At 41.9% G+C, this 21895-nt stretch overlaps 2 protein-coding genes across 2 annotated transcripts in view; one reads left to right on the forward strand and one right to left on the reverse strand.

The window, feature by feature from the left end:
* pspc1 (paraspeckle component 1) overlaps positions 1-21895 on the reverse strand; it is a 188878-nt gene that overhangs the window by 155524 nt on the left and 11459 nt on the right. The window lies entirely within an intron of this gene.
* zranb3 (zinc finger, RAN-binding domain containing 3) overlaps positions 1-21895 on the forward strand; it is a 72724-nt gene that overhangs the window by 4292 nt on the left and 46537 nt on the right. Inside the window, exons 3-8 of the mRNA XM_083992097.1 lie at positions 5542-5560; positions 5860-6038; positions 9666-9897; positions 13769-13854; positions 15133-15304; positions 18804-18938. Coding sequence (XP_083848223.1) covers positions 5542-5560; positions 5860-6038; positions 9666-9897; positions 13769-13854; positions 15133-15304; positions 18804-18938 — 823 coding nt within the window. The remainder of the gene's footprint in view (positions 1-5541; positions 5561-5859; positions 6039-9665; positions 9898-13768; positions 13855-15132; positions 15305-18803; positions 18939-21895) is intronic.

The raw sequence follows: 21895 nt of genomic DNA on the forward strand, positions 1-21895 counted from the left end.
CCGTTTGTGTAGGAGGGTGGGTGAATTTTATGGAGTCAGATGAGGGATAATGTGGGAAAGTTGTTGTACAGTGTGATGATAAAAAACCCAGTGAAATGTGATTGTGCTGTTTGGAAAGTTGAAGGGAGAAGTTTTTCATTTCTAAAATTCAACTCTGTAAAATGTCGACTCTAGATATTAAAAATATATGTACAGTATCACCGTTGAGGAAAAATACATCCAGCTTGCAGTTCGTGTCCAGCTCGCTCTGATTTACCTCAAATATTTTTGTAAGGGCTCGACTGTGCATCTTGTTGAACAAGGCCGAATCTGCTGATGCGATAGGGGATCAATAAGAAGACTGTGTCGTTTCTTTCCGCAATGCTAAAAAATGACTGAGAGAAGTCCATTCAGAAATAGAGTTTGTCTTCTATACACCTGCAAGTTGATGCATTTACGCAGCATTTGTCCTCCTGGACCACAGTTATTGTTCATGATACACTCAAGGACGGCTGCATTGAAGCGTTAAGGGGCCAGTCTGCTAAACACAAGTAAACCTGCTAACTTTGGTAGAAAAAGGTTCAAAAATGGTTAAAAAAAAACATAATATTCTCAGTTTTTCACGTCTGTGTCACATTTACTTTCAAACATGACAGTGAAATATGTCAGTTTTATGTGCTCGGTGACAATTTCAATGGGCCTGTCAACGGCTCTTTTCCCTTGTCAGTTTTTTTTCTTCTTTTTTTTTTTGCTGGAAAGCGCACGTGTCGGTCTCGCCTTTAATGCGTGAAAAATAGGCGAGAGGGCAAATCCAGGCAGTGTGTCCACTCCACTCTAATCTGTTAATATGGACACCGGAACGACAACCACGACGTTTCACAGCCTCATGGAGCCTTCAAATTATTCATAGTTCTTTAAAACCTTAACGAAATGCTGAACGGTGAACTCGGGGGTGTGTTTATTAAGATTGTCATTCAAATTTGGTGCTTGGAAATCCTGTACGTTATGTTACCTCACCTTTTCCCGACTGAGGACCACCCACAGTTTCTTACTGTATAACCTACAGCCATTTAATTTTATAATTGCTTATGGAATCTCTTATTTGAAATGGAAATTAGCACTGAAGTCCATTTGTTTTAGCAGAATAAGGGGAAATAGTTAATTTTCTATCACAGGGAAGAGTCAAATTCGAAGCAGCAGAGGCGGAGATATTCTGAATTTTAGTGTCTAGTATGTGTCAAACTCTGGAAACACTGACTCCTACATTTCCTAGAAGGGAGCATGATTTATTTTGTTACACCCTCCCCTTGTAAAAATGTGCTAATGTCTTTCAAACTCAATGTCCCCGACTGTATCACAGGTTTTCAGTTATAAATATGTAGTCACCCAGCCTCAGCTGAGGTAACCCTGATGACATCATCAGAGGATGTTTATTCACACCTTTGAAAGCCCCCCTCCCCTCCTCCTCCTCCTCTTCCTCGATAAAGGCCACAGAGGACGTTATGGATCTGTTTTTAACATACTGAGCAGTCCGCCTCATGACTAAATTGATCTGATCTTCATGTGTAAAATCAGGGGAGTGCCCTGTAAATGGAGACAAAATGAGATTCAGTGCACACATCAGTCTGAAAGCTGCTTTAATGCTCCATGAATTATTCTTTCTTCAGTGACAGTCGTGGCCAGAGGCGTTATGTTTCCAGGTTGTCTGTCTGTGCATGTAACACCTTCAGGGAATTTCTGTAGACTCGCTTTAGTCAAAGGTCAGAGGTCACTGTGACCTCGCAAAAAACGTGAAGGCGCTTTCTCAGGGATGCCTTCATCTGAGTCCAATCCAGTTGTTTTTTTTATTGATTTAATGAGCAGGAGTTCATTTTCCTCCTTGTGGATGACAGCCAGGCCAGAGGGGGTCTCCTGTTTCTCTGATAGCTCATCACAGGATCATTGTTTTGATGATGCTGAACGTCAGGCGATTGTAGCATCAACCTAATTTTGCCGAAAAAGCAGGAGTTTCCAGACTTTTCTGCCTCAGACAGCTCCTGTCCGCTCTTACATAATGTTCACCCGCTCTCATTAATACTTAAACCAGAAGCTTTTTTGCCTCTTGTTTGATAGCAGCAGTAGTGTTTAACGTCACAGTTGATGCGTAGCTACGAGGCACCACTGTGCACATGTTGCCAGATGTTATGAGCTAGTGATACTTTGTCAGAGTTCAACATGGCTGCTCAGCTACAGTATTCACTTTACTTGGGGCTGTAAATTGCATTCCCTTCCTAATTAAGCATGAAATGTATATAGGTTTTAATGTAATGGGATATTATATTTTGTGGAGATTCTATTATACAGCATGAAAAATGTAATTTTACTCATGATCAGTAACCCGTATCCTTAAAAAAAACATTTTCTATTACTTGGATAGTTCCCAGCCAGGATGTAAAGAAGAGTTGTTGTTTTTTTTTTTTTTTAACAAAAGCAAAGTAAAGAGGCAACGCATGATGAATAAACTTTGAATTAAGTTGGAGGGAAATACTTTCAGCACATTCACTTCACTTATTTCATCATCTACAGTTATAGATCCAGGAGGTCAAGGATTATAATTAATACATTTATTTGTGTAGTTAATTAAACACAGCAGAAGAAAGTTCAAGGATCAGTGAAAGACCAGTGAAAGAGTGCAGTCACACAACATCCACAGACCGTAAAGCAACTCACCAATAGTACAGTACAAGATGCAGGTTTTACTGACTCAATTAATTGCTGTACAATCTTCCCTGAAATCCTGCACATTGATATTTTAAAACTTTAAATCATTACAAGACTATTTAACCTTTTAAAGGGAGGAATTACACAGAAAAAAATGAAATCATTAGCAACTTGAAGGGCACTCAGAGAGCACAGACCTCCTGCTAGTATCACTGTTGTAATACAAGACGAATATTTCAATAAAGATAACACATGATGATAATACATTTATTTCCTGCATTAAAATGTAAATCTATGACTAAACAATGACATGTCATGGCAGTAGCACAAAAAGAAGGTGCACAAACTGATTCAATGATGTCAGTTTCACAGCAATATCCAGCTCACCTTTGCTTACTTGAGCAATAATTAGCTTTGTGTCACCGAGTAAGACTGAGGTGTAAAGTCTAGTTGCAACAAACAATGATGACAGATGTCAGATGATGGAAACTGTGTTGCCTCTCCATGACAACTGGCAACCATAGCGTCACAAGCACAACTGCTTATTTACCAGTCTTTTTTTTCATTTCTTAATAAAGTTATTGCTTATTTTATTTATTCTGTTTGGATAGGAGAGAGAAGTTAATATAAAAGCGTAGCTCATGTAAATGTCACCCTGTGGTGAAACTTTATTAAATATTTACATTAACTGACGTGGCAGACACTTATCCAAAGCGACTTACAAGTGAGGGACATCACTAAATCATCAGTGCAGGAGGAGACCTTGGTGTAAGTTCTGCTATGTCTCTTCAATATACAGTAAAAAATTGAAATGAATCACAGTGGAGAAGAGATGAAGCCGGAAAAAAGATGTAATGAACACTGCACAGAAGACCAGAAAAAGCTGGTGTGTGTCAAAGTACATCAAGTACTAAACTTTTTTTTTTTTTTTGAGTGTGTGTTTTTATATTTTAAGCACCACTGAAGTTTGAGGGGAAAAAAAAAAAAAGAAACGTAAGCGAAACACTAGTTGTGGACTGCCCCACATAGCTTCTCCTTTCAAAGTCATACACACAGTTGTCCTCCTACCAGCAGAGAAATAACTTTAGCCTCAAACCTTTTCCGCTAAAAGCTCCTTTATTTGGATTTTACGCCCGTACATACATTCAGAGTAAATGGTAAAAAAAAACCGCACTCTGAACCGTGACCGTGTGTGAGGACCCAGTGGGTCTGAGCCCATCGCCCTTTAACTCAGCCTTTTTGTGCCACGTCGTCCAACCTCTGAGCGGTTTCTCCTGCTGACCACGCTGCACCCGAGGTCCAGTCCTCAGAAGAGGAACTTGGAAGATTGGGGTTAGACGCCGATGGGTGGATGTGGTGGATGTGGTGGATGTGGGGGTGGGGAGGGGGGTGCACAACACATCACCGCACAGAGGTCAAAGCCATCAAATCGTCGTAGCCGGCTTGGGAGGTAGGAGAGCCCATTTCCTGACACTTTGGGGCTTGTGGGTTTCAGAGATAACATTAGAGGGAGAGATGCGGTGACGGGGACCGTGCCGTCGTCAGGCAACAGCACTGCAGCATCCTCGCAGTCTCAAACCGTCAAGACGACACTCAGGTTATTTAAAGGAGGATGATTAATGTGTTGAGAAATGGCAAGCACCTGCCCCAGCCGCACTCCCTCCCTGGTTTGTGAGTGTGTGGGTGTGTGTGTGTGGGTGGATGTATGCGCAAGCACACACACACACACATTCATATATGTGCCTGCATTTGTGCATGGACTTCCTTTTGTGCATATGCCTGTGTGTATTTTCTGCATGTTTCTTCCTTAGTGTCTATTTTTCACACACTTAATGCCTCTGTGTGTGTGTTAGTGTGTGTGTGTGTGTGTGTGTGTGTGTGCATGCATTGCGCTGACTGGGCCGGTGTGCTGGCAATTAGAAAAACCACCAGTGGCAAGGTGCACATTAATCATGTTCCTCAGCTGAAAGAGAGAAATGGGGCGGAGATGGGGGGTTGGGGGGGTGGAAGAGGAGGAGAAAGAATAATGAGATAGTGTGTCTGAGGTATTCAGCGCCGCTCCGTTGCACTGTTTTTGCTCTGACATGATGTTGGAAGCGTTTATGAATAAGCAAGGTCACGACAATAGGCTGAAACCCACTGGGCAGAGAGAAGCAGGGGTTGATCTATCTGTACAGATTCAGCTGAGGGGCCGTGTCGCACTCTCATTGTTCATTATAATGCGCACTGTAAAGAGAAAGTAGTTGGCTGTTACACGGTTTCAAAAAGACACGGCTACAGTGACTTGTTTAAGGTTCAGCTGCAGGTGAATATTACTCACAATGTTTTATACAATTCCATTTTTTTAAATGACATTTTCCTGTGTCATTATAAAAGCAGTATTATTTTATATTAAAACCAGCCATGTTTCTCTTATTAGGAACTGGATGAACCCGCAGACAGTCAGCGCTCTCCAGAGTCTCGCAGCTACAGTACACATCAGAAACACAAACATCCAATAGGAACAACAGCATAAATATTGAATACCAGCAACAGCTCTCGAACCCAAACAAAGTAGCGCTGCATCCTCCTCCTAAATCACAAGTGACAGACTTGAAATGTGTCCAAGACGAAGCTGACTCTGAGGTGGCAAGTGCCTCCCCGCTGCGACTCTGCGGGAGCCTTTGAGAAGTCAGGTTGTGACAGGAGGATTTCTGCCGTGCCTCCACAGTTACTGCCCTTGAGCAAGGCCCTCGCTGTTGAAGCTATAAACTCTGTAGTGGCTAGGTTTTTATCATCGCCTGCTGGTCAGCTCTACAAAGCAATTTCCTTCATCTGAAACCCCCAATCTGATAAAGTTTTCTGTTTCCTTTTGTTTTACAGATGTATGATTGCTGATGAGGTAAGCACACACAACGCTGGCTCAGGAAATCTATTTTCCCAAAAAAAAAAAAAAAAAAAAAAACCAAACCTGAGACTTCGCTGCATGCCTTCCAAATTAATTTGTCAGCCCTGTGCAGCACTCCCACGTGCCTAATCTGTTTTGACACAAGAATCATTCTGAGACCTTATTACTCTTGGGCCTCACATCAGCTCGGCCGTCATATGCAATTTATTGCAGAGTCTGTGTGCGATTGACTTGTTTTTCTCCCCCCACCCTCTCTCCAACCCCTTCGCCGGGTGTCGATTTGGTCGGTCCAGATGGGTCTTGGGAAGACGGTGCAGGCCATCGCCACGGCGTACGCCTTCAGGCAGGAGTGGCCCCTCCTGGTGGTGGTGCCCTCGTCCCTGAAATATCCCTGGATCGAGGAGCTGGAGAGGTGGATCCCCGAGCTGCAGCCCGGAGACATCAATCTGGTGGAGAACAAGAGCAGCACCATGTAAGGTCGTGGCACCACGCCACCCTCCACCAGGCTACTACACATCTCATCACATGAAGTCATCAGCCTCATTGTTTCCTGTTTGATCACATCTCTAACACTGGTTCTGATCCTCTTAAAGTTGCATCAGATTTGTATTTTTAAGCCATTTGAAGGCAGCGAAAACAACCCATAAACCCACTATTTGCACATTATACATATATATTCACACAATCATTAAATCCAAAGCAACTTTGGCATTGTGTCTCTGGCCACTAAGCCCACTGTTCACTTCCCTTTAATCTCTGTTTTGGTCTCCACTACCTCCTGAGGGACGTATTAGGCTCTTTAGCTGCTAAATGCTGATTGCTCTCTCTGTCTGTGTGATGTTCTGCTGTGTAGCAGGTAATGTTCAGTTGGTTTTAGATAACAGCTGCCTGCTGCTGTGGGAAAGGACACGGTGAGTGAAGCCAAACATTAAATCAGCTGCCCTTAAAAACCTAAACAGTGAGCTTTATGAAGTGTTGCAGCATCATTTATCTCATTGTTTTCTACTATATGTTTCCCGTCTAGCAGCAAACACAGGAAAGATAAAGACGGTGACTCGCTGGTGAACATTAAGCACCTGGAGAGCTACGTATTTCCTCCACTCGTCTTTAACATTTTTTCATTTAGCTCACTTCGCCATGTATTTTTTAAATATAATGTGATTCTTCTACCACTTTATTCGCATAAGGAATGAAATCACAAGAATCCTCTTCTCACTTTATAGTTCACAGTTTTATTATGAAGACTTTTAGGCTCTATAATAAAGTGCATGTTTATCATCAAAATGGCTTTTTAGAATATATTTCAATTATAGGCTTCAAACAGACAATGAAGTTAATTTTATTCTCCATATCAGTTGTGGATGACACTGACTGGCCAATATCTGTTTTTAATGAAAGACTAATATTGGCAAACTGATAAAGTCTCAGTATGAGACAATGGTAGCTTGACAGTTTATTAAAGCTGTGGTTTCGGAGCCAGAGAGTTGAAATTTAAAAGGTATATGCAGAATATCATACAGTTTAGTATCATTTTAATGGTTTTAATGGGTTTTTGTCACATGTTCAATTATCTAACCAATGATAAGTGACACATCTTATTTTTAGGGGGGAAAAAGCAACTAACAATGAAATAAATTATCTGTTGATTATTTTTGATTAATTATTAATTGAATATTGAGAAAAATAACCTTTACATTGCTCTAAAACCTAAAGCAACATAAGCTGCCCATAACTGTGTAACTGTATTCATCTTGCGATCACACATGACTATAAAATCCAGCGAATATAAATACGTGCAAAATTAGAACCTGTGAATTTTGGTCATATTTGCTCGGAAAAAGCCTGAATGATTCATCATTATCGGTATTGAATCGACTCTCCATGTTATTAAGCAGAACGGGGCATGTTTTGCACATTCAGACCTGTAGTCAAGGTCTCTTTAGAGTTAATAAATCTGTTTGGGATATCTATGCAAAGGATAATCCACAGGATTATGGAGGCGAAAAGCTACAGCCATTATTTGAATTTCAAGAGGAAGTCGTTCCTATAATGAATCGTGCGGCAGCGTCTCCACACAGATGGAATTAAAAAACACAAACACACTTGGTCACACAGCGTAAAAAATGCAACACAGAAAAAAGTTGCAGCATGTGGCAAATGAATCTTTAACGTTTGACGACGCTGACAGACAAATAATGTCAAAGTGACGTCTGCAATATTGGAACAAGAGCTGAATTTTTTCCAACGCAGGAGGTGTAAGGAAAATGTTATTGTCGTTGGGGGGAGGGGAGGAGACGTGTTTCATTTGCACAGCTGTTTGTATCGATTCCAGTGTTTCTCTGCGTTGTGGACTAATGTGGAGCATCAGCCTCGGAAGCAGCTACTTTTATTATCTTCTCAACTTTCCCCCAGTTCTCAGAGTTTTTATTTTTTATTTTTGAATGAAACAAACTTTCTATATTTGTGGTTGTGATGGGGAGGGAGGGAGAGGGAGGGGGGGCTCCCCACCTCACATCACAGATGAGGCGCAAAGAGGTTGTGAAAGCCCTCTAGGGGAAATGTGTCCTTGAACTGGATGTGTTAATGACTGAATGAGGAGGCAAGAAAAAATTATGCAGCGCCTCTTCTCAGTATTTTGACTCACTTGTTTTTTGTTGAACATGAATGGCACCTCTGCTTGGAAATGTTGTGTGTGTGTGTGTGGGGCGAAGGCAAAGAATTAGAGCCTGACAGATGCTGGAAATGTTTTTGATTTCTCAGAGATCCTTATTGAGTTTCATGCAGCTGAATGTCGCTTCTGTGTTTGTTTGTTTGTCTGTGACGGCGCCTGTGTGTTTGTGTTTGGGCTGCGTATAGCTTGGAAAATATAGAAATTGCAATGCAGCCCAGGAATGGATTTTTTTTTTTTTTTTTAAGCGTTCAAGGAGAGGAGGATTTATGAAAGAGCTGCGCCGGTGCAAGTTTGTGTTCGGCTCTGTGTCCACAATGGTGTGTCTCCCTTTGTGTGTCCACACAACCTCTATTTAAACGGTTTACTTTAGCTTGATGGCTCGGTTGCTTAGTCAACACTCGAGCACATGTTGAGTTTGTATTTAAGTATTGACACACACTTGTCAACGTTAAAGAGCTAATTTTATTATTTTTTTTACATGGAGTTGTTTGAAGTAGTCGTGCATATTTATATACAATATAAATCAGATCCTGAGCAGGCGGCTCACAGGTAGGAAGTCGAGCCGCTAGCAGAGCCATGTGTTGCAGTGCATGGGGAAAAAGCTGTCTCAGACCCTCTTTACAAACCTTTTTACAAACCCAACAAAACAATATTATCTCCATTTAAGTGTATATTGTCTACTTGTAGGGGCGTATCATCACCCCCAGTAGAACACAGTGTATTACACCGCAGCTGAGGGAATCGGAAAGCGATATGTGTTTTGCAGCATCCCTTTAAAGGTGACCACAGGAAGTCTGGCTGCGTTTTTCTTATCACCAACAAATCCAATATAGATTTGATCCAACATGCACTAATAACCATTATGTAACAATTGTCTGATATATCGTGATACCTACAGTATGAGCTCCATTACATACCAGTAAATGAACACTCATAATGTTGACTCCATCCATGTACTGTGTGTACTCTGTTTCTGTTTTCTATACTATATACTTAGTTTCCATTCATTCAAGGGGGTCCCCAACTTTTTCTTGAAATTTTACCACTTTTTTCCAGAAATATTCCTTTTTTCCCCAAGAAATTTCTCTAAATGTTTCCAAAAATTCATGCCATTGGCCCTAATTTGAACATACATGGACTAAAAAAGTAACGTTATTCAGTCTCAGACCAAATATTTGTGTATTTCTGGTGTTTGTTTCAAAATTTTGTCCAATGGGGAGGTCCATGGTCTAATTTGTGTCAGTTTAGGGGTCCTTGATGTAAAAAAGTTTGAGAACCACTGCTGTATCTTAATTTAAAATCCACTGGTTTCAGGTCCTGGAAAATGATTATCTGACATGTTATTAAACAAATAATTAATTGATCGATTGAGAAAACAATCTGCAGAATATTTGATTAGGATATGTGTGTGTTTTTTCTTTCCTCCAGGGGCATCAGCAGCAGTAAGGTGACAGTGTTGGGTTATGGGCTGCTCGCCACAGACTCGCGCCCCCTGGTGGAGGCTCTGACCAGGCAGCGGTTCTCGGTGGTGGTGGTGGACGAGTCGCATTACCTCAAGTCCAGGAACGCGGCACGGACCAAGATCCTGGTTCCTCTCATCCAGAGCGCCAAGCGGGTCATCCTGCTCACCGGCACCCCGGCCCTGGGGCGACCTGAGGAGGTAAAAACACAACAACTGCCCCTTTGTTTTCCTTATAATGTCTTCAACTGTGGAACAAGCTTCCATCGAAAAGGGATTATGGGCCCAAACTCATGAAGATCTGCTCGGCTCAGCTCAGATTTTCCTTCTCACAAAGGTGTTTGACTCCACAGTGCAGGTGGATCGCCATAGTAACTTGCTCCAGAGCAGGTAATACTCAGATCCAACATTCAAAAAGCCAATTAACTCTCTCCGGCATCACTTATCCTCGAGGATCCCGTGGACTTATTTCAATAACCTTTGTTGCAAAAACTTCATTTACAAAGCCCGATATGAACAGACAGTGCAGCGCAATAAATGAGACAAGTAATAAAAAGAAGCACACAGGGGGGGCAAACTATTGAATTTAGAGACAATAAGAAGGGCTGTTCACAGGACAATGGTGTTTGGAGAGCAGCGGAGCCGTTCCCCTCTCCATAATGATTTATTATATCATTTTTATATATGTTATATTGAGGCTGTAGATCGCAGGCGTATTCCATCACTGCAGCTGCAGCGGATGAAGTGAACTTTGTGAATAGAAAATCTTTTCCCAGTCCCACTGTGAAGACACAATATGGCATCAATAACAAGCACTGCACGTCCACTGCATCACATAATAACAATGGGGCACTGATGGAGCTTTGTGCTTCAATTATCGTGAATATTTGACAAATAACTAAGAATTATGAGTCAGTGTGTTTAGTGTATGTATAGGTTACACTGTTGGACATACGGTACATACAATAGAGAACATACTGTTTATGAATAGCTCTGCTCTCCAGTATACAAGGCCTCATAATTATTCATAACCTACAATGCTGAATATTTTTTTGACTGTCAGTGTTGCATACTGAATAGCATGAAACTTTTCTTAACAGCCTCACAGAGTGCTTAACAGATAGACAAAATATATTAACTGAAAAAAGCTGAAAGACAATTTGTTGATTCAACTCTTTGGTATTTTTCTATGACAAAATATTCAGGATTGGATAGACAAAGTTCAGAAAAAATAACTTATTTGGGGATTTAAAAACAAAAACAAACATCTAACAGTCAAGAGATCATCAGACTCTGTGGGTGTGATAAATGTTGCCACTGTGCTGATGAAGAAATACACTTTTCAGTAATAGCATTACTTCCTGTCTCCTCCACCAGGTCAATGGCAGCTCACGCTCAGAAAGTTTGTTTTGACACCGTAGTTTGACTCCGTTTTGTTACTCTATAACAAAGACAACAGTACAAGCAGTGTCATTGGTAAAAGATGAAATAAACATCCAGTCTACCAAGTGGGTGAAGTCAAACATAACAACAAAACAATACAACTCCTAATAGAACACTCATTTGTGCCTGATCTTTTAAATGATAATAACACTAATAATATTATTAAATTTAACTGTTAGTTGGCTGCTGAGACATAAGAGATTGGTCTCAAACAAAGCGATTTTGCTCCTGATTCATCTAATAAATGGAATTTAGAGTCAGAATGATATGAAGATACGTAGTTGTGGGAAAATGAGATCTGTATTTATTCCAGTGACTGCCGTCTAAAGTGCGTTTTCTCCTATCTCAACTCGAATGGCGCGTGCTTGGGACTATTTTCAGTGGCGGATTGATACACATTTGAGTGAGTTAGTATTCCCAGCAGCAGGATGTATTTGGGATTGAGCCAAAATAAACTACAGTGTGTGTGTGTGTGTGTGTGTGTGTGTGTGTGTGTGTGTGTGTGTGTGTGTGTGTGTGTGTGTGTGTGAGGATCAATTTGATCTTTTCATGGGATTTGTTGACAATGGTGGAAATTTCAGAAGAACTTGTTCTTATGAAAAAAAAGAAATAATTAAAAATCTGATTAGAATCATAAATAGGCCTGAAAACAGATGTTTTTTAAGCTCACACACATTCAATCAGGACCTTAGCAATTTAATTAAGTGAAGGATCTTGAATAGTAATAATAATAATTATTCATAAAATATTAAAAAACAAGTCCTAAACTGCCCAGCATCTCCTGTTATCAAATCAAATCAAATCAACTTTATTTATACGGCACTTTTCATACGTTTGAGTCGCACAAAAAACCATGAACACCATGTTCAGATGGTTATGTAAAGAAGATGGTGGTGAGCTGATAACCAGAGGTGACATCATAGTTTTGTGTTGACTGTGTTTAAGTATCACAGATGTCACTGTCGTCTTCGCAGCCACGGCGTCGTGAGCAAAACTTAATTATTGCCTAGACCTGATCTTGATAATTAACCGATGAGATTCAGGCAGCTAATTAATTCCGAAATGAAGTGAAGTTAGTAGTTGTAAGAAATCTCAGGAAGCTGTGAGTGTGTGTGTGTGTGTGTGTGTGTGTGTGTGTGTGTGTGTGTGTGTGTGTGTGTGTGTGTGTGTGTTATATAGCCTATAGCGCAGCATATGTGCATGTGTGATACATGCCATCCTGTCTGTGCCGGTGTCTGCCTGCAGTGGTGAGGTGAGCTCTCAGATATCTCTCTCTCCCTCTGCCTCTGCCACTAGACTCTGAAACTGAATATAACATTTTATCATCCGCAGCATAAACCTGATAAGCCCTGTCCCTGCCTCTGTGCAAGTCTCCTCACTGCCATCATTACTCACTGTGGCACTGACATCGAGTTAGCACACAGCTCAGGGCATGCTGCACTGTTCATGATGTGCCCTCATTCCACCCACCTATTATATCAACAGTGTGAGGGGGGAAAATGCAAAGCTCCTGTTGAACAAGCGCTGAATTTAGAATAGCACTCTCACAGTGGCTGCTTGTTCAGATCGCCTTGCTGATGATTACCTGTCATTACTTCAGAAATTGCTGCAAATACTGAAAATTGACAGGGAGGTGCTGTGTGTACACACAGAGACACACACACACACACAGAGTCTTGCAGCCTCTGATGATGCACATGCAATCTTAAAGATACCGTATGTCCACCGATGACAGGAAACAGCAGCTTGTAATTTATCAGCGTTTCAAAAAAAAGAAAAAAAAAGAAATCAAGATCTAGTGATGACTCATTATTTTCATGTCCAGCAGCAGTAGGTTGATATTCTCAGAGCGTATTTCATTTCATTTTGCGAATCAGTTTCGCCCATATCTGTGGCTGCGCCGCGGTTTGACCTGGTTAATTGGCGCTGACACAAATTACCGCGCGGGGTTGTACTACACAGGACCGGTAAACTAGGCGAAGGACGGCGGGACCTTGAATAAATTGCACACAAGGATCCGCCTGGTGACAGCAGACTAATCATGAGCACAGGTAAGGTCTGTGTTTCGAGCCAAAAAAAGGTTTGAGTTATGGTGTGCTTTTCAGCTCTCAGAAAGCGAAAAGTTGAGAAGTTGTGGGAACTAAAACAGTCTTCATGATGCATGACTACATCTGCCAGCCGAGACTTTCTATATTTATATGATATAATAGAGAAATAAGTCAAGGCAGTGAGCAATGGTTGAACTTATCCCATAGTTTAACCATCACCTGAATTAACTTAGTCATGTTTATTAAGTCAGAGCCATTCAGAGGGCAAAGGTCATGATGTCAGACGCCTCACCAGCCTCTCCATGCAGAGTTTCCACTCACTGAGCTGTTGGAGCGACTTGTTCTGTCGACTGTTCAAGTTGTTGGGAAACTGTGTTTAAAAGGAGAAGTCACAGGATCGGACTTCTCCTGAGATACTGTCATGCACATCCTTCTGTGGCTTGTACAGAGTCTCTGTGTCTCTCTGCCTTAGTGACACACACACACACACACATAAACACACACACAAACACACCCTGCACTGTTTGGTTTAGTACAGAACTGCGGTTAAGACCTTCTTCCCTGTCTGTGTGTTTGCGCAGCTGTTCATGCAGATTGACGCCCTCTATCCAAAGAGATTCGGAACCTGGAGCGACTACGCCAAGAAATTCTGCAATGCCCATTACAGGTAACGTCTGATTTAACAGCTACATATTTAAGATGCAATAATGCAATTCATATTTTATTCTCTATTTCACATCTTGGCATGCTAATTCACTTTACGTCAGCTGTGAAAAGATGCTAATTTTGTAGCTAGAGCCAGATGACCGTTGGCTTTGCCTTGCATCTAGTTTTGAATTGAAAGTCGATGGGAATATTTAGGATAATCTAAGTACACAACTCAAGAAATGTATTCTCTAGGTTTTTTTTTTGACATTTTAAGTTACATGTTGTGCTTTTGCTTTGGTCTGTTTTCATTCATATGCTCCTAATTCCTGCTCAGTTGAAGTTTCAATAAATCTCACCTGCCTCAGTGTGGAGTGGAGCGGTGCTGCCGAGTCGAGGGTTTGTTGTCAGAGCCAGACCACGACCGAAGCCAAGCGTTAAATGCCAACTGGCTGCCAGTTGCCAGTGACGATCAGTTACATGTGTGAACAAACACATCAAATGCATTGTTTTGGACGTCCATCAAAGTCAGTTTGGGGATAGGCCCGGCGCCATTAATGATAACACTTTGTATATAATAGCACTCGGTGTGGCTGGGGAATGCCTTCCTGAGCCACACACACACACACACACACACTGAGAGAGAGGCATCATCTGAATAAATCGTCCCTATTGCATCCCCTTCATAACACAACAGTGACAACCAGGGGACAGTGTGCAGCGGCGTTACAGCTGGACGGTCGCTGGTTTGAATCCCAACACCAGGCACAAACGTGATTTTGAGAAGGAGCTAGTTTGTCTTCCTTCAGCAAATACAAGTTTCAGCACTGAAGTGTGAAACAGCGAATGTTTGGCAGCGCCTTGTTAACTTTGTCCACACTTCCAGCCAATATGGCAGATAACCAGCCTTTGTATGTAGGGCCAGTTCTATTCTAAAAATCCATTTGGCTGATAAATTGTGAAAGTTGCCGGCGAGTTTTTTGGGATGAACCTGCTGCTGTGGCCATTAAACAAAATAGTTTCCTGCTCTGCAAATCGCCCTTAAGCAAAGAAGCGGATCCCCTGACTGCTCCGGCAGAGCTGCTCAGCAGTAAACGATGGGAGGCTGTTGTGGTGCTGGGCAGCTCCCTGGTGGGAATGTTTAAATGTGTTTAACTATTCCCTCAAGGCAGCGCTGTAAATAAGTATGTTTTCTTCTGCAGTTTAAATGCGTGTAAAAAGAAAAAGAAAGAAAGAAAAAGAAAAAAGAAAACACATGCATCAGCAGGCACAGCTTCAATTCTCATTCACTCTCTCACAGGTACTTTGGGCCTCGCAGGCAGTGGGACTGTCGCGGGGCGTCCAACCTGGACGAGCTGCACCAGCGGCTGAGCCAGATCATGATCCGCCGTCTCAAAGCTGAAGTGCTGACTCAGCTGCCTCCCAAAATCCGCCAGCGCATCCCCTTCGACCTGCCCAAGGAGGCCGCAAAGGTGACGCTCAGGGAAACTTATCATTACGTATTCATATGTTTCCACAGTTTCTTACATGGACAGAAGTATTAATTAGACTCGCGCTGTTTGCCAAAAATAAGAATTCTCCAGTTTCTGGGTTTGTACATTTTCTAAACACACAGAGATTAACTGAGCTGCAAACTGTCTCCACCACCATTTGGTATTCTGCTTTCATTGTCTCTAAATTTGGATCAGTCAATAATAGTTTTAAATCATCATTTTTCTCTCAGGTTTGATGATGATGGTTCATAAGTGGTCCAGGACTTGTATGAGGCTTTGTGTCCTGCCTCTTAATCAACAGATAATCAATAGGAGGCTCATTTATGCCACGCAAAAATAGCTTCACAGATATAAAGATTCAATTCAGTCACACAAACTGGATATCTTGGTTTTTTTTTGACTGGTTATTCAGTGAAAACAAGACATTTGAAGATGAAAACTGTTGAAAAATGAGCAACAGATGAATCAATAATGGAGTAATAATCATTAGCTGTAGATTGAGACATCATAGCAGCATCATTTGTTTGGGTTAAACTGACTGCTAAAATGTTTGCAATGCTTCTTAAATACAACACTGCTGTAAAAAGGAGCTTATTAAGAAAGGATAATTCAATGATTCATCCATTCATTAAGCCCATACATATCTGTGTGGTGTTTTTAATGCTGATGACTGTGCAGTTGCTAAAGCTGCTGCTACCTGTGTTTTTCCAAAGTAGCCTGTCTTAACGAGGACGCCCCCACTCCCCCTTTTTTTTTTGTTTTACCATCAGTTATTCCGCTAATATCCGTCAATCACTGCAGACGAGTCGCTGCTTTCTGTTCTGGCAGGATGCAACCTCTCAGCTGTGCGGAAACACACTCATGTGGAGGCGGCACGGATACAGACAGATTAGCACGTTTCTCTATCATTAGCATCACTGGAGGCTAGCGGCTGCAAAGCAAGAGCAACTTGTTAACTAGAATCAGCTGTTATGTCCGGCTGCCTCTGTATTTTCTTGAGTACGTGCACTGCTGTGTGTGTGGGTGTTTACAACTGTTTCAGCCGCCCTAAAGTTATGGTTGCAGTTGGTTCTCTCCTCCCACGCTGTAATGGATGCGTGGGAACCTCCACGTGAATGCTAATGCGGCTCTGACCTGGCCTTTATCGCCGCCTCTCCTCCACTCTCCGCATCGGGTCACCGGTGTCAAGGCTGGGATGGGTTAGCTTCCCATCACACACTGAGAACCCTTTGTTATATTTTGTATCATATCAGCAGGAATGCAGAAACACTGGAGGAGCTCTTTCAGCACTAATTATGCACCGAGCCACCATCCCAGGAATAACACAACAATAAGGAAGCTACTTGGAGAAAGTGATGATGCAGGGGTTTTTTTGTTTTGTTTTTTTGTTTTTTTGTTTTACCTCAGCCTCCCTAAATGTTAAAGTGACACTTTAATTGGGGGCTAAATATGGTCAGTGTTTCGACATAGTAGTGCCAATTAAGCCACAGAGTGAACATTTTGAACTGGTGGAAAAGTTCATGTCATGTCTTATAGTTGCTCTGTTATCTCAAGTTGGCTGAAACAGCAGCTTCCATGCGTGAGATCCTCAGAGGATTGAGCTTGGAGATCATTTGTCTTTGGTGAAAACAAAAAGGAAAAAAAACAAAAAAAAAACGCAATTCAGCTTCACAGTTCATTGCTTTTTTTTCCTACATTTCCACTGAGAAAAACGCACAGAATTTTTTACTCTCACAGCTAAATAGCCTGTTTTTTTTTGTAGAGAGAGAGATGAGAGGAGGGAAGGTGTGAAGTGGCCGGTTCAGCCAAATCTCTCAAATGCAGGAAAATATGAACAAAATGAAACAAACAAACACACACACAAAAAAAAGACCGTGTGGACTTTATTTTCCTCTAAACAAACTGTGTTGATATATGCTGTGTACCAGGACCATTCACCAGTTCATTCCTCCTATCTCATTTTACTCTCTAATGATGGCTTTTATCTTCCACAGCCAGACACTTTTTATGCCCCTCCTGCCCTTTACATTTTCAGGCTTGGCCTTTTGTCAGCGTTAGTCCAGTGAATATCCTCGAGGGTGGAGTGTTTAGCCATTCAGGATTTTTTTTTTTTCCAGCCGATTATAAAGTAATGCTCCAATGTATAATTTTTAATTGGAGGAAGAAGAAAAAAAAAACAACCAAAACACTGAGAAACGGACAAAGCTGTGTTTCTGCAGGTGCTGCTTCGTGGAACATCTGAGGAAAAACCTTAAAGGAAAAATGCAGCTTTGTGCTCCTCCAACGTGATACTGTTTATTCATTCAGCCGTCCTTGACTTTGACGAGGTTTGAATCCACTGAAATGCTAATTATTGCACTAAATGGTGCAACGCTTTCATGTTCCACCACAATCTTCTCATTGTACCTGTGTCGAACGAGACGCAGTGGTGAAACCTGCTCTCTGAGGAAGCCTCCATTGTATACGTGTGTGTGTGTGTGTGTGTGTGTGCTCGCATTAATAAGCCTTCACTCTCTCTTTCTCACCCTCTTCCCCATCCCCCCCCTCGACATCTCATCACATCACACCCACCCGTGATCCTCGCGGCTGTATGTGCCTAATCACGCGCAAGTCACCTCTGCCTTCAGCTCGCCATATGGTTCACAGTTCCTCGCTCAAAGGAAAGTGCTCATTCCAATCGAGATCTCACACATTAATGCTGAATTCAGGCAGATTCAATTGAGAGTTGTTAACAATCGGCGGAGAAAGAGCCTCTAATGACGGAGCGGTTTAAAGTTAGGCAATTTTCAAGAAAGTCAAGGAGGTTCACTGCTCTTCTGAAACTCTTGAAATTACACGCACGCTGTAGGGAAATCGAATCAAACTTGCTGCACGCTGCTTTTCATACATAACGTGCTGCATTGTCTTCCAATAAAATGACAAGATGTGCCAACGCCTGCTGTTAATGGACTGTTTTTTATGACAAACAGTGCTAAACCACATGCGGACGACAAATGCACGGCCTCTCCCTGTATGTCTTGTTTATTAACAGAGGGGGAGCATATGCTGCTCCTCTCCTGCAGCCTCTCCCACTGCGATCCTCTCCGCTCTCCACTCCTGCCTTTAAATACTCCTCGCCAATCACCTTGAGAGCACGCGAGCCGTTTTTGATTTATTGTACCGGCCCGGCTGCTTCTCCATCTTCGACCCCAGCTTGTCACAAGGCGGCTATAATTGGGAGACGCTCATGACCCACCTAACACAGCAGCCCAGTCAGAGGGGGTGGCATCCTTGGGAATTCTCCCTCTTTCTCTCTCACTCTCATTTTTTTTTTTAACTTCTTTTTTTTCTTTCTTTCTCTTCCAGGAAAAGTAGGACACCCAGCAACACTATTAATTGTTTTGCCCTTTATATCTCAAAAAAACAGCAGAAAGAGAGAGAGATGAAGAAATAAAGGACGCGGCCTCACTGTCTTTGCTCTCCCCTTGCTTGCTTGCAGGAAGCCTCGGCCAGCTTCGCCGAGTGGGAGAGACTGATGAGGGGCATGGGGTCGGGGGTCGCCGCCACGGACAACCCCTTCACTGAGGTCATGGGCCTGGTCACACAGATGTACAAACAAACAGCGATAGCCAAGGTAATGGGAGACCAGGTGGTGTGTGGAAGTGGGAGCGTACTGTATCTTTGTTTTAGCTCAGCTTATGTCATTACACCACACAGGAATCCTACTAGTAAATGTACTGTAGTGTGTGTTCATATTTCAAATGTGTATCAATCCGCAGCAGAAAATAGTGCCTAACTTCAAGATTTGCGCTGTTACAGTGAATTATTTAACCTTTAACAAATAACATACAACTGTGGCCTATTTTCCAAAGACCTTTAGCAGGAAGCTTGAGGTTTGGGCTCCACAGACAGAGTAAGAAAGTCAGACAAGTTTTATGAGAAGTTGTTGGTTTTGGTCTTTTCATGGGCTTTGCTGACGATAAGAAAAGTGCAGAATAACATCAGCCCTCCCCTTTAAACATCGCAGTGGTTTAATGCCTCGATGCTGACAGTGATATTTCATCTCGGGGCATTCGTACATAATGCACTCAAGCCTTTATTGGCGGTGAGCTGCAGTCGACATCTAACATTAGCTGCTTTCACTGCTAGCCCCCGCTCCCAGTTTTACTATATAATAGGCAGTAAAAAAAACTGTGAACTTTTCAGCAGCGCAGAAAAGAGCAGCCTCGCTTTCACTTTGACCACCATGGATTGTAGATCATTATAGGCAGTGGGGTTTGTTCTCAAAGTGTTGATGGAGGGGTGTGGAGCATATTAATCAGATACACAGAGGATCAATAAACACACGATCCAGGTTGAAGAAGATGAGAAGTACGAGACGGACAAATAGAAAAATCAAAATCCAGAGTATATGATGAAACTTGGTTTTAGGATTGCTGTCTGTCTAACAGGAGAGGCTTGTATCTTTTATGACTATAGTATTTAGCCAGCAGTGTGTGTGTCCTGTGTTTACTGTAGCAAGGTGAAAGGGGTGTATGGAGAGTGTTGAATCAGGAGACATAAAGGGATAGTTCAACATTTCTGCTAATTCTCCTATCACCATAATCCCTATAGTCATAGGAGTAGGTTCATTACCTTTAATTATCGGTGCATGTTGTTTTGAGATCAGCGGGGCAGAGACGTGAGCCGCTCAACGAACACAGTGGAGGTGAACTGTACTGATCCCCTGTCCCTCATCAAACTCATCAAATACACAATCCAACAACTCCATAACACTCTCGTGGACAAGTTGTGACCTGCACATTCACCACGCCATGAGATAAACATGTAACATTATGAGACAGAGTTGTTTTCGATGCTGTAATGTTACGTAATTATACATGATTATTTCATAGCGTGGTGAATGTGCAGGTCACAGTTTCTCCATGAGAGCGTTTTGGAGTTGTACCATTCACCTCCATTGTGTTCACTGAGCAGCTCACGTCTCTGCCCCGCAGATCTCAAAACAACATGCACCGATAATTAAAGGTAATGAACCTACTGCTATGACTATAGGGATTGTGGCAATAGGCAAATTTGCAAAAATGTTGAACTTTCTCTTTAAAGTTCAGTCTTATTACAGAGCTCATATTTTGATTAAATAAGCTAAGTCTTGTTCTTGCAATTGCTACATAGCCAGCATTAGCATTAGCATTAGCAGCTGTTTACTTAACAGTCTAGAGGAATTCAGCATTGAACATCATTGATGTCGTCTCCAGCACCAGTGTTAGAGGGGGCAGAGGGTTCGTTATAACCTCTTGTCTTATCAACACAACGAAGGCTGAGGCAGTTGTCGAGTGACAGTCACCACCACCTGCTCACCGGCAGAGAAAACGTACAAACAGCATCTTTAACTATAACCACTATCTTTTCCCTAACCTCAAAGGATAATTTCACTTTTCTTTCCCCCCCCAAGTCTGCCTTCAAACAATAGCTGGGAAACAGGTTTTGCTTGCTGTAAACATTCCTCGTCTTCAAAGTGGCTCCTCCTAATGAGCCTCCAATGTAAGAGACAGAGGATGAAATCTACAGCAAAAAATACAATCCAAAGTTTATGTGAAGTTAATATGAGGCCTTGGCAGTTAGAGTTGGGCAAATCAGATGGATGTCATCTAAAGTTGTGAGGGTTTTTTTTGTACAACGTGTTTGTGTTACTATCTCCCATTTCTTACACTGACAGCACATTAAGTAGAGTTGCTTTAATGCCCAGTAATCTCAGTTTATTTCGAAGATTTCCTTTTGTTTTAAATGTTTGCTCACAACCAGACTCCAAAAATCCAGATAAACTTTGAAACAGAGAAACCAAACATGCTGTTTTTAATGCAATGCTTGGTCTGGAGACATTAGGTTCAGTAAATGTGTAATATCTGGCCAAGGGCATCTAGACTCTAACTAATGTAATGGAGTTATGTACTTTGTCCACTTCTGTTTGTGGTTTACAAAAGTTAAATTAGTTCACAGAGGAATCTGGGACATGACTTTTATGACAGAAAAAAATCTGGGAAACATTCCTCTTTACATCCTTAAAATATCTCCTTGTAATGCTGCAAAGCTTGAGCTGCATCTGGGTAATGATAAAAAAGAAAACATGACGCATGGCAACAACAAAAGTATTCTTATATTTTATGGTTTTAATGGTGTTTGTGTTAAAAGTAGTCGTGGAGCTTCTCCGTAGCTGCAGAAGCTGTGCAGAGAAACAGGCGCCATTACATCATTAGTGCCGTATTGACATGTAGTCGACAAAGCAACAACACACACTTCCCTACAGCGATGTGCCCTGTGGTTAACATTACAAAAGATTTCTAACCTCTAACTCCCCTGAAAGCTGACAGCTAGAATAAACACACACACACAAACACACACACATACTATATATTATATATAATCCTAATTGGTTTACATAGATTGAAATTAGCTAAGGAATGTAATTTGTATTCATTTTGACGTTTCAGGAAATGGTGAATTGATGGTAGCTACAGCATCATGTTCTGAGCGCTTGGCCGACCACTCAGTGAGATCTCATGGGAATGCATCGCCATGGTAACAGAGCCT

This window comes from Trachurus trachurus, assembly GCF_905171665.1.
Source record: "Trachurus trachurus genome assembly, chromosome: 2".
NCBI lineage: Eukaryota > Metazoa > Chordata > Actinopteri > Carangiformes > Carangidae > Trachurus > Trachurus trachurus.